At 41.5% G+C, this 14,126-nt stretch overlaps 1 protein-coding gene across 1 annotated transcript in view; it reads right to left on the reverse strand.

Moving 5' to 3' along the window:
• ITPK1 (inositol-tetrakisphosphate 1-kinase) overlaps positions 1 to 14,126 on the reverse strand; it is a 221,047-nt gene that overhangs the window by 156,443 nt on the left and 50,478 nt on the right. Inside the window, exon 2 of the mRNA XM_024197135.2 lies at positions 10,900 to 10,924. Coding sequence (XP_024052903.1) covers positions 10,900 to 10,924 — 25 coding nt within the window. The remainder of the gene's footprint in view (positions 1 to 10,899; positions 10,925 to 14,126) is intronic.

Here is a 14,126-nt window from a genome sequence, read left to right on the forward strand (position 1 = left end):
CTCTAGGCCTCAGTCAACAATGTACTATGAAAACAAAATTAGAAGGGTTTCCTTTATTTGGAAAGTTAGCCAAAATTCTTCTGTAGTTGTTTCCCTTACATTTAGGTCTCTTTCACTATTAGCTCAGACCCAATGGCATCTTTTCCATCCACTCTTCAGTTTATTCTGTCAAAACATTGTAAATAACTTGTTTCCACTTTGGCAGGACAGACTGGCAAAAACAAAAGGAAAGCATCTGGACTAACAAATACATCAGGACTAACTTTTTGCCTAATAAAAAAGCACCCCCTGACAACTGATGCAAGGTGGGTATACGCATGCACACAAGTTACGAAATACATATAAAACCTCTTTGATTTAGCTACCACACTGGTCACATAACTAGAGTATGTGACGCAACTGATAGTTTCTTGGAGCAACATCAGCATGGCAAACGTAACCATTGTCAAAGGGAACAAGGTAAATTAACTTGGATCTTGAAATGACAGCTGAATTTTAGTCTATGATAGGTCTTCATTTAATAAAGGCAGCAAGGACCGCACATGCTGTGTGTGCACTTGCAGTCTCTGCTCAGTGGGGCAGAATCCTGGATGTGCTATTGTGTATCAGGAATGCGGGTCCTGAACCCGAGTCCAAGGGACTCTTAGGTGCTAGTCAGTGCCAACCTGATGCCCAGGGACCTGCTAACAATGGCTAGGGCAGAAGCCAGGGCCGGCTCCAGGCACCAGCGCAGCAAGCAGGTGCCTGGGGCGGCCAACGGAGAGGGGCGGCTCGTCCAGCTCTTTGGCGGTGGGTCCCTCAGTCCCTCTCGGAGGGAAGGACTTGCTGCTGAATTGCTGCCGCAGAATGAAGCGGCAGTGGAAGAGCTGCCACCGATCACGGCTTTTAACGCTGGAGCCTGCCCTGGCAGAAGCTGAACCCCAACAGAGGACTCCAGTCCTGGAACATGATTGGGTCATAGCTTCCATATAAACCTAGCAGAGGAACAGGAAATTGTCTGTGCAGCTGGGATTCACTCTGCTCCGGACGGTTTAACTCATGCCCCCCTGGCTGCACTTCCTGGCATTCCAACCCAGCTTGATTCCTGTCATTTGGTTTATTTATTTATTTATTGATCACACTTAATATTCTGGGCACATTAATCAATGGTTTCGATTTCCTTGAGAATCCAACTGGTATTCAATAGGTTATTTGTAACCATGATTAACCATCTAGAACATAGGGTTGCCAGGTTTGGTTGGATGTATTCCTGGAGGTTTCATCACATGACATAATCTTTAATTAAAAATTAATCTTAAATTCCTGAAGACTCAAGGACAATCCTGGAGGGTTGGCAACCCTACTAGAACACCATCTTCTGATGTGCTTATATCTGTCTATAACACATTATTCCTGGCTATAACAGGCTTGTAACAGTAGCCCTTTATAAACATAACCTTAATATAACGTGTCACTTTTTAAATTGTCACCCTCGGATGAGTCTACATTTGTATGCTGCATCAAGACTGGCATCAAAAAAGGCAACACCCAAATATCAAAGGAAACAGATTTCAAAGAATCCTGGGGGCACTGAGGGTCTGCAAAACTGCGGAGCTTTATGAAAGAGCAAAGGAGAGTTAAGAAGAGATGTGTGTACAAGCTGTAGCCAGGATAATATAAAACATAATGCCGCATCCCAGGTCAGAGAAGGCTCTTTAGGATTTGTAGAATTCTCTGTCTTACAAACTTATTATAGGGCCTCCATTACCACAGAATCTGGGTGCCTCTCAACCATTACATGTTAATATCTCTATTTTAGGGTTGAGGAACTTAGGCACAGAGAGACTAAGTGACTTGTTTAACATCAGACAGGAAGTTTGTGGTTGAGCAGGGAACTGAACTTAAGTCTCCTAAATCCCAGGCTAGCACTCTAACCACTGTGCCATCCTCCCTCTCTAATGTCAAAGTAAATCCTGTGCACCAGCAGTTCTCAACCTTCTCCGCACCATGACTCCACATTACAAAATAAAAGTTTTAGGCACTATCCCCCTCCCATCTAGTCATAAAGTACAAGCGACTGTGACCCACCTCACTCCCCTGGACCTCTGCACTGTCCAGGTTTGGGACCCATGCTCAGCAATTCCCATGCCAGATTATTAACTGCTGTGCTATTGGACAACGATGCGAAGTTATTGTAAGCAATAAATGTGCACACCCAACTGATCACTGGATAATGATCATGAATAAAAATATTAACAAAAAGACAGTATTTTCCAACAATGTGCTAGACCTGATAAAAGTAAAGATATTGCAAAATAGCAACCAGAGGCAAGAAAAACATCTACAGTACATGGAGAAAGTGATTTTTCCCCCCCTATCTGTTCTGCCTACCTTTAGACATACAGTGAAAAGATATTTATGCCCTTGCCAAAAAAAGAGACAGAATGCCAGGAATCCCAGACACAAACTCTCCACCTAAAATGCAGAATTAAATTGGACGACTACTTCTCCTACTGGAAAAAGTTGCCTTTTTAAAAATACAATGCCCTGTGTAGGAAAAAAAGCATTCATGTTTAGCTATTCTGATTTAGGGCTCCGGTCTGCAGCCACTTCATGTTTTCTTCAATCAGAGAGGCACATAGAATCAGATTCAGGAAAGCATCTGTATTCAAGACAGCACTTACGCATGTACTTAGGTTCTACTGAAGTTAAACAAGTGGGAGAGAGCATTTTCCTACACACGGGGTCAGTTTAACCACATGCTTTAAGCCTTTTTCTGAATCATGACCATAGGGAAGTCACAACAGAATCAAGCCCTTAGAAAAAGTAGGTGAAGTCCAGTTCATTAATTTGCAAGTCATTTTTATGACAGATAAGGAGCTGCTCGGTAATAATTTAAGACTACTGATATGTAATACTGGCATGAACGCTGCAACTGACTTGGTCAGTGAAGTAACATAACTATGGAGGTTATTAGAATTTCCCATATGAATGGCTGCATTATCTAAATTAACAGGGGGCTTTTGCAAGAACAAACACGAAAGTAACACATTGGTTCACCAGATAAGAACATCCTGGCATACACTTAAAAGACAGTGGGGGTGATCAAAAGGACTAAGCAGTTTTTGAAGGACGTTCTCCCTGATGCTGGAAAGAGAACTGGTTTGTGAGTTAAAGGCAGAGATTGTCACCCAAACCCTACCAGTCTTGGAAGGTCCATAATATGCTTACACCTATGAGGGTCCTCATGTAGAAAATGGACAGACACCTGATAAACTAGAAGACACGAGTATAATCTGTTTTATTGTTTTTAAGGTCTCTTTTCTCCATAATCTTTTTGTTCTAAATAAATAATATTGCTCTAAAAAGGCTGTCTGGTCATTGGGTTCCACTGTCATTGCTTCCAAAGGGATCAGAAGAGCAAGGTCTGAGCCTAAATCAGACCTGCTGAGATAATCCTGGTGAGCACCAGAACACCTGCAACCCAAAGCCTGGCCTGAGAGTGGGAGAACTGCATGATTCCACCCTGAGGCAGGTGACAAAGGCTTGAGGGGGCAGTGCTCAGAGGAGTCAGAGGTGCAGTTAGCCTAGTACCTGTGACAAGTTTATGTCCCCACCTTTCCAAATGCAAGAATAAGGGTTAAAATAGGGAGTTCTGGGCTGACAACTACACACACACAAATACACTGCAACAGTTGCATGTATGCTTCACTGCAAACCACAGATTACAAAACTAAAAAAAAAAAAAAAAGGCAAAAAGCATTTCCTGAGTTACAAGTCCTCAGGCTCACTTCATTTGCTCTGCCTTGAGACCCTATCATGATTAGGGCCCTGAGAAAAATCATGGATTTTTTTTTTTTTTTAATGAGGCAGTGTCATGGGTAAAGTGGCAGTTTTCATGGCACGTGCACAGAATGCAGTCAACGAAAGGTCACTGCTGCATTCCTTTGCACAAAACCAGCCGCTGAGTCCTCCCCAGCCCCAAACTGCTGCAATTTACTCCCGGGGCTGCAGACTTTTTCCTCCCGCTCTTCCTTTCTCCTGCTCAGTTCCCAACCGCCAAGCTCGCTCACCAAAACACAAGACTGGCACATGTGGATGCCCGCTACCACCTCCCCACTGTTGGAAAAATTGTATCACTGAAATTGATGAAATTGCGATTTTCTCAGGCTCCTAGTCATGATGTCCACACCCAGAAAGGCAAAACCATTTCAGATGTCTCATGCAGTCAAAGATGGTCAACAGCCATTTGTGCAAAAACTTAAAAGCCACCAAATCCAATTGCCCTTGGTGCCTCTGGTACATTTCCATAGCACTTTGCAGCCAAGGATCCCAAAGCATTATGCTTAGCATTACATGATTAAGGTTATGTATCTTCATTTTACAGATGGGGAATCCGAGGCACAGAAGTTAAGTAATTTGCCCAAGGCCACAGCAAGTCAGTAGCAAAGCCAGGGCTGAAATCTTGGCTCTATTAAAGTCAAAGGGAGTTTTGCCATTGATTTTAATGGGGCCAGGATTTTATCCCAGGTTTTCTGACTCTCAGACCTGTGCCCCATCCATTAGGCCACACGGCCACTCCTCAGAATCTCAAATTGATGTGCTGGGGCTAAGCATTCAAGTCTCCATGTGTCAAAGTAGCAGAAGATAAAATCTAAATGCGCCTCATTACATACAGTTACAGGTTACTGAATTTTGGCAAGATTTTTAAAAGTGCCTAAAACCTATTTTCAAAAATCATTTAGGAGCCAAAACCTCACTGAAAGTCAATAGAATTTAAGTAATTTAGGTGCTTAGGTAGATTTTGCAGGCTTGAAGAAGACAGGTAAAATTTTCAAAAGCACCTAACTATCCAGTAATTCATACCCTTAAGATAAAATGCAGCAGATGTAGCTGCAATTTTAAAAGGTCAATATCTTGGAATGATTTATTTTTTAAAATATACATTTAACTTGTCTTCTTAATCGCTACAGTGTGAAGTATTTTATCTTTTTTCTATTTATTTTTTCCTACAAATATGTATTTATGCAGCTGTTCTGAATGGAGCAGAAACAAATATGTTTGATTTTGCTTCTAACTCCAATTTGCAGGATATAATGTCCCATCAAGTCCAAACCTTCCTCTCTTCCTCTCTCCATGCATGTACTGTAATCTGCAATTCCTACCACCTCAGCAAATAGTGCTTTGCAGTTAGCGATATAACCAGCTGAAGGAGACCATCACATTGCCTTACTCCTAAAAAAGAGCTAGAGTTTTGTTTAGGATTTTTTTTTTTAATTCTTATTTCTTAGGGATAGAGTTGTGGATTTTTTTTTAAAAATTCCATACAGTACTTTAATTTTAGAAGACACTCCCGCACCATAACTATTGTATACAGTAAATCAAAATGTAACCTTAAGAAGTTACCAGAATCTCTTTTAATGTTAAATTGAACACCTGTAACTTCTAATCCCACATGTCAAAACATCTGTAAGTTACCTGCAAAAGTCAGAGGGATTTTGAGGGCTTTGTACTAGCTTTTCTAAAAGACGCACTGAGGTCAGAGTTGAATGCCATACCCAGGAGAATGTGCACTTTATTGAGATGCTGGCACGCAAATGAAAATAAACGTTATTCTTCCAGCGAGCCAACTCCAACATCTCGGCCACTCTGCTTGCTTTGGAAGCTCTCCAGTCCCATCTTTCCGTATATGTTATTGGATATGTATTTTATAAGCACCCTTCCTCTTGGTTATATTTTGCCGTTCCTAATTTATTCCATTTAATACTTCATGTGAAAATAAACCTCTCAACATTTCAAGAAAACAACTGTTCCCTGGCAACAATTAGTGGAAACTGTTGTCATCAGTATTTTACTTTGATTCAAGATAAAAACCTCAGTTCTCTTTCATGGATTTCAGCAAAGCCAACTGTTTAAAGAATAGTTTTCCACTCAAAAATAAGAGATTTGAAATATCTGAATTCCCAGAGAGTTGTGAGGGAAAGGAAAAACAAAGCAGCAAGCTAGACCATTCCGACTACTACAATCAGCTGTTCCACATTAAAAAACATTTTATCTTCCAGGTCCCATGGTTACTTTAATTAAAAAAAAAAAAAAAAAAATCAGAGCTTGGAATTCAATGACTAATCCCAGTTTTGTAGCCAAGCAACTTCAATGTCTTACCAAGACAAAGCGTGCTAATGTTAATTAGGCACCAAAAAAATACTTATAAATCTTCATTTTAAAAATAGAAAAATATGAATTATGTCTCCAGGAAAGGTCGGGTGAGGTAGTTACTTAAGTGAGCTTTGAAGTGCCCCAAACTTTGCAACACAAAAGCTAACCAGGCAATTTGTCAGGGGCCTAAGGGCTGTAGCTAATTAATACTGATTTGCATAACTTGAAACAAAAATAAATGTAAGCCATCCTCAGATGTCCTTGTGAGGATTCCCCTTTATAAAAATGTGCATATCTCAAATCTTAGAGAGGTTTTGCAATGCAAGGTATTGTTACCCCTCACCACCTCAGGCCAGGCAGCCAAGCTGATGGGAGCAAGAGGCCAGGTTACTAGTAAAACTAATACAGGCAACTTAAATTGGACGCCAGGGTGGATAAAAATCAATGATTTTTTTAAAAAAAGGATTTTTTTTATTTAAATCGCATTACTTTGATAAAATGCTTTCTGAGGGAAAAAGCAATCTAAAGATAGTTTTAATTAAGATACATTATAGCTCAAAGCTATCTCATTATGGAATAGGGATTATAAATTCTAATTCTATAGTATGAGACAATATATTCATGTAATGTTTAAGAAAAGTTTTGTAAATGAGTTCCAATAGTTCATAGTTTTATAAATGCCTGGTACAAAAGTAATGTTTTACCAGTGGGTGGAAGAGGATGCTTATTTAACCTACCATTAGCGTTCCTTTCCCTGCACCACTTCATTGTCACAGATATGTTTGCTTGCTGACTGTCTAAGAACTTGGAAGTCTACAATGCTACACCTACAGCCTGAAGTCTCAGACAAAAATCAGAAACATAGGCTGGCCTTAACATCAAATCCAGTAGCAAAGTCTGTAACTGTCATCCAAGAATAGCTCACCACCAATATACAGGTAAAAATTAACTGTAAGGAAAATGAGGTTGGGGCTTTCATTAGCACTAGTGAAAGGAAAAGGGTCACCTTATCTTCTCACAGAGAAGAGAAATAGGAAAACATATCTGCACTTACCTGAAAATTTCCTTTCTTTTATTAGGAAGATCCATGGATCTTCCCCCACCCTGGGCAACATTTTAGGAAATGAGACAAAGATTTGGTGTTTGTTCACACAAATCACCACATGCCTGTTTAGTACACTACTGCAGACTAGCCATCCTGTTGAATCCAACAGGTTAGCAGCAAATTCCTGTGACTGACTCTTTGGCTATCCTGGTAGACTGTGTACACACACACACACGTCACACTAAATGTATTCAGAAATCAGTGGCAAAATTTCTGATCTTGTGCAAACAGGAATATAGATGCAAGAGTCTGTGTATTTGTGTGCGTCAAGTTGTTTGTTTATTGTCAAGAATACGAGGTGGCTTGTTCTGGGACAGCTCACAATAGGAGCTGTTCCTGGAAAGCAAAGAAGTCCTGCTGCTTAACACAGGAAAACAACACTACTGCCAAATAAATGTTGTCCAGCAGATCAAATACCAAAACTATCATTCCGCATCTACGAACACAGCTGAGGAAGCACATCATGTGGGTAATGGAGGTTTTCAGGCGGTCTGGTATGAAAAGAATATACAGATTTCTGGTTACATATCTATGCAAAGAAAGTTTGCATTTTGGGGGGGCCATGTGCAGAATAGCTTGGTTTGGTTTGGTAGCAGGGAGGTGGCATCTAAAGTGCTGTCAGCAGTAAGATTTATCAGGACACCCTGAGCTATGGGGTAAATTCTTTACTAAGAGAAGGAAGAAAATACTCAACACTGCAGAGGAACTGTGATGGGTGTACAAACCACACACTGGGCACTAAGGGATTTTGGGCCCAGCCAGCCCTGTCCCACCACACCTGCAGCAAATGCTCCATCTGGTGGAGGAATTAAAAAGACAGGGTAACAGCTCATTTTGGCGGTGGAGCTGGAAGTGAGCAGACCTGCAGCCCACAGTTGCAGAGCAGAGGGAAGCCTAAAGTCTCTGACATAGCTGTCCAAAGGGGCCCTCCCCCAGGGAAAGGAAGACCCACCTCAGAGAGGGAAGTATCCCCCTCTCCTCCGCCTGTGGATCCTGGTAACCCCCCTCTTACTTATTTGATTCAGACTTCCCCAACATAGGAAAGCCTTGGACTAAGCTGACTGGGGAGAGGGGGGCAAGAAGAAGTGGCAGGCCTTAACCTCAGTTGCCAGACAACTGGTAGCCCAAAGGATGGAGTGGGAGGGACGGGGCTCCCTTCCCTGCCAGTCACAGGTTGTGGCCTTGACCACTAGGCCACGCTTCCCAAGCAAATCCCGAGTGAGGACCATTACAGGAAGGTAAGCCTCAGATCTCATGAAACTTCAACAGTGCAACCATGGAAGCATGTTCCTCCCTTGCTGCTGGGGGGAGGAAATAATTGTCTTTCAACAGCTATGCTCAAGTAAAGGTTACCCGTTACCCACCTGTTCTCTAGGTATAGCTGTTAGGGGCAGATCTCTCAAAGTCAAGATCCCAGGGCAGCCTGTACCTTTATGGAATCAAACCTCACAGCATTGTATCTTTTCACTGAGTCCTCACCAAGTTCTTGCCAAACGTTTCCAAACTTTCTCTGTGTAAAAAAGGTCTTTTCCACTTGGTTTGTGTCTAGTTGGTGAACAGACGTTAAACCACACTTAATTACAGAGTCCTCCATTCAATAACTGGACTCTGCTTATGAGCCCTGCTATAATGGAGACTCACCCAATCATCAGAATATAAACACAGGAGCTTAACCCAGGGAAGTAAAAAGGATCTTCCCCTCTTCTCAGCCATTAGGTGCTATGCTGAGTTCTTCTCATATGGCTGTCTCATCACTTTAGTAAACAGTGCAGCATTTAGAAACCCAATGAAATATACCCAGGCCCACTGTCAGCAATTATTATTAATGTTATAATAATGATGATGATCATCATCATCATAAGATGCAGGCTAATGCTTATCTTCTCTAGCATGTAAAACTGATAAATATTACCAGCATCTCAAAGGCATAGATCTGGAGATTCTAAACAAACAGCAAACAATGAACAATGCACTATTCAGCTCCTGGCAGTAGCTGACAAAGGGAAGGAGGAAGAGCTTGTGGCTGTAGCACGCTAGGGGAGTAAGGATAAATACAGCTGGACATTAAGGCAGATTCTTTCTTTTCTTGTAATGCTGTCAAGCAGCTGATCTTCACGAGGATAGTCTCATACACCTTAAAGGGACACTCCCAAATTTAATGTGGTCAAACTGACTTTTTTCTTTTTTAAATGTATTTTTTCCTGAGAGAGGAGTCTTTAAATAGCATGATCTGATTTTTAAAAAAGAATTTTTTTATGTCTGTAAGGATTTTTTCTGCACCCCTGTTGATGTTTAGAAAGATCTTTCAGGCAGAAACAAGGGCAACACCAAACAACCTCAACTCACACCCCACCCCATCCCTCTTTTGTGGTGTACACAGTTTCAGCTGTGCTGCGGTTACTGGTGAACTCCCTCTTCCAGCACCTGAGGAGCATGCGAGCAAGGTCCTCACTTTAGTGCAGGGCAAGTGTGCAACTGACCAGCAACAAAAGAGTGACGATGATACAAAGTACTGTAGAATGCACGAGATAAACTGGGAACAAAGCCTGTATTCTGATCTTTTTCAGTTACCGTGCTCTAAGGGGTTACCCTGGCACAACAAAAGCGTCAGATACTAATGTAAGAGACAAGGTGGGGGAGGTAATATATCTTTTACTGTATCAACTTCTGTTTGTAAGCTCGAAAAATCATTTCTCTCACGATGTCCCTTTAATCAGTGCTTGAAGTGGGTGGGATCACAGACATGGCCACAAAAAAATTTTTTTTAATCAAACTGTGCTCCTGAGAGGCGTACTTTCAGTCTTCTCTTCCCTTTATGAAGGACTTTGGAAGTGGTTTTGTCAGCTTATGTTGGACCATCATTAGAGTTAGCAAAGGAAAGTATGTTAAAACTTAAAAATATCTCAACTAGTTATTGTCTCAATAGAAGTTTGGTGTGTAACTCTCTCCTCATTTAAAAACAATAGTAGCAAATAGGTAAACAGCTTCTTGAGCTAAGAACTGAACGTGATTATTATGAAATAAATATATACACGAAAGTGTGAATTGTCTGTATCGAGCACATAAAATTTATTTCAGCTCAGATGACAGAACCCCAACTGTTTTCACACCACTTTTACCTATAGCACAGTGGAAATATAGCCATTCAGACTTAGCAAACAGGAAGAAAATCCAGCCACCCCTCAAGACCATCAGTAGATGCGCCAATACCAAATTAAGCGATAGTTTTGTCTCCTTCCTGTTCATTGGGTTGCAAGAATATTCTTTGTATAATGGACTAACTTCTTTAAGTTTCTTACACGCAGGCAGCTCTTTTTTCTTTTAAGCCTTATTGTATTTAAATGCAATAAACACAGATTACACCACCTAATCATAACCAGTGTTATTGACTCATACTAGTTGATACAGAAAAGAAAAGCCTAATCATTGGCCACATGATTGGATGGGATCTATCATATACACTTAGCAGCATCAGACTTGCTTTTCCCAGAGCGAATGTCTGAATAATAAGGGAATGAAACAAGAAAAAGATTGACGGAATGGGAAAAAATGAAGACCAATTGTTGGTGAAATCTGCCAGAGATTTAGTAGTTTTCTTTGTAAAGTGAGAAGAAGCGTTTTGCTTTTTATACAGAAAAGTTAAAATAATCTTTACTCACCTGTATGACTTCTATCCCTCTTTTCCTGGAAAAAAGAAAAGGACAAAGGGTTACTTTAGTAAATGATGAGTAGTAACAGAATTCAGATACTCAAAGAAATACATTGCTTGATATTAGAACATTAAGGAAAAACTCTACATTACAGTACTTGAGCCAATTCCAGGCCCCAATTCAGAAAAGCACATGCTTAAGTGCTGTCCTAAATAGGGACCAACTTCAGCATCATCCTGAATCGGGGCCTGGGAGGTGAGGTGGAAGATTATGTAAATTATACATCAGTGAATGGTCATAAGGGATGTTACACTGGTTTAATTTATAAGCTACCAGACAAAGGAAGCATAAGAGGTTCACGTTAAAGCAGGGAACACCCTATTTTTAGTTCCTTTTCCCTGCTATCCCTCTCACCTCACCCTTTAATGTAATTCTCACACTGTGGTACTAGTGTCACCTACAGAATGGGTCAAATTCAGAGGTGACATGTAAGGGGACGTAAGTTTATGTTAGTCAGCAGGTGCAAGTTTAAGATGCTGCTTTTTATTCTATCTTATTCGCGTCCTTGTACCAAGCTCATCACCCTGGTACCTGACCACCTTCCACCGTCAGGCATCTACATGGAGATTTACGTCAGTCAAGTTTCCTCTTTTCAACCCCTCATGGGCAAGACGGGGCTGTGGAACTGACCTAAGGGATTTTTAAGCTGTCTTAGAAATGTTAACAGGTTACAAGAGCTGCTGTCAATGTCGTGACCCAAAACGTGGCCAGATCTGAAGCCATTCCTAATTCCTGCTGGAGTGAACTGCGAAGTCTTGGACTCATTAAGAAGCCCTGTGCCCTGCATATATAGCTCCAGCCTTAAGGTTAATAGTTGCATCATGCCTAAAAAAACAGGACTGGCCAGAGCAGTCAGAGTGCCAGAGGTCAAGGAAGTCCATTAGGTGTACACCGACATGGCTAGAAGTTAGGCTCACCCCAAACTTGGCCCTTCATCTCGTGGCACTGGCAAAGCAGCCCACATGAACACAACCAGACATGCTTCCTTTATTACATCCAACAAGCTGACACCACACTAAACTACTAGTAGAAATCCATGCCCACTCCATAACACTTTCCCCTCTATGTGCAGACTATTTAAATGCGGAGCAATTTTCCTCTCAGACTCAGAGAGAGAATTTAATTTAGTGAGCCAGTTCTTCAGAAGAAGCATTAGACCAGGATTCCTTTTACTTGCCTCTGCTAACGCCCCAGGTAGAAGTGAAAGATCCTTTGGCACGAGGAGGAAAAGGAAAAAAAAAGTGAGTAACTCAGGCCAACATTCCCCTGCTCTATAAAAGAGGTCTGACAGTAGAGTCCATAGCTGTGTGGGTGGGAGGGTGGGGGGGGAACAGCTGCTGACTACATAAGTGGCTGCTCCAGTTGTCTACCCAACCCAGAGTCTCGTTCTTCTGGAAGACAATAGTGAACGTGCCCAGGAGGAAGAGACAAGCGATGCAAACTGCTTCCTTCTCCTACCTCAAATTCTGGGAATCACACAGCTATGGGAAGCTTCCCTTATTTGTACACCTAGGACATTGAGAGCTTGCTGCTCAGCAAAGACATTAAAATAGATATAAATGAGGTAAAATCATTGAACAGAGAAGTGGACAATCTCCAACTTCTTTTGCAGCCAGCAAGTTCCAGCTATTTTAAACACAATATTATTCAGCAAGCGATAATAATGGGACACATACACATTGCCCATGGCATGGCAACTTGCTGCAGATTAACACACAGCAAATGAGGTTAGCCAAACAGCTATTTCTAGTGTGGTTATGGAGAAAATATGATTCAGCAAAGAAAAAGTTAGTGACCAAGTTTTACAACGGCAGGTAGCAAGAAAAAGAAAAAAATTTAACGGCCAGGGAGAGGTTTAGTAAACAATGGCTGCAACCCAGTCTGGGTATTCTGAGATGCTTGGAATGCTTCTATGCTTAAGCTTCCAGCAAGCAAATGGGCAACAGTTTTGCCATCATTGCCTTGTAATAAGCAGAAAGCCTGAGGCTGTTGCTGAAACATTCAAAGCCTCATCCCCCAATGCTCCCACAGAAGCGCTGTTCCAAAGCCTCGTTATGGACAGAAGCAAACCCAGGTGGTGGAAGAATACGTTTTTCCATTCCTATATCTATATAAGACTCCAGAAACCATCACTATGAAGCCTAGTCTGTCTGCACAGTCAGTGTGAAGCGATGGAAAAAGCTACACACATGGCTGAGAGCTCTTTTTGTTTAGAATATAACCAGGTTCAACCATCACAGGGATTTGTGGTCTGTTACCGTGCAATTTTTAAGGTCTCAGCTTTTTTGGGCTTTACGAACTTTACATGATTTACAAATTCCACCTGTGCAACAGCACAGGATTTCAGCTACTAGTACACAGAATAAATCCTGTTCTGTTTTCAAGGAGTGAGAGGCTCTATCCTGGCTGCCAAACCCACTCGAGGAGCATTCAGTCTGAAAGCTTTGTATAATCCCAATAAAAATGGGCTTTACAAATGATTGGAATTTACTAGCACTGACTGTACCATAAATGCAACAATATGTCCAAAGAAAAAATTACACTAGCTTCTCACTACTCCATTTAGTGCAAAAATGGTAAGAAAGAAAGTTGTGTTGTGTTGTGTTGGATAAAAAGTTAAACACAAGCTCAAAGGACAGAGGGGAGGGTGGAAATGGTTGTGACTTTGGTTTGCATTGCTGGGCCTTCCTCAGCCTCTCTTCAGAAGAGCTGTGTTCCTTTTGGTTATTTGAAATGTTCTGTTTCACCCTTGAGAACCAAGAGGAGAAGGAACCAGAAAAGTTAAATCTTCTGAGAACTAACTTGGATGGAGTCTTTACTGAAATTGCTTTGTTAAAAGTAAGTTCTTTAAACAGAACAACACTCAACAGCCAAGATGACTTATTCCTGAGGGAAAAGCCCATTCAGACAGGCAACCATGTCATCAGTTCTGGAGTCAGCTACATCTCCAATGTACTGATCCCCCTACTTGGTGCTTAAAATCTAGATATACACACACGCATCCTGTATCTCAGACACAGAGTTTCCATTGGGCAAATTCCTTTGACAAGACAACTCCATATTAGGCAGTGGACTAAACTGTACTGAGACCACTACCGATACAATCAACATGCACAAAGATTCCCCCGCCACACACACACACACACACACACACACACACACACACACACACACAC

This window comes from Terrapene carolina, unplaced genomic scaffold (assembly GCF_002925995.2).
Source record: "Terrapene carolina triunguis isolate 2854851 unplaced genomic scaffold, T_m_triunguis-2.0 Scaffold96, whole genome shotgun sequence".
Taxonomy (NCBI): domain Eukaryota; kingdom Metazoa; phylum Chordata; order Testudines; family Emydidae; genus Terrapene; species Terrapene triunguis.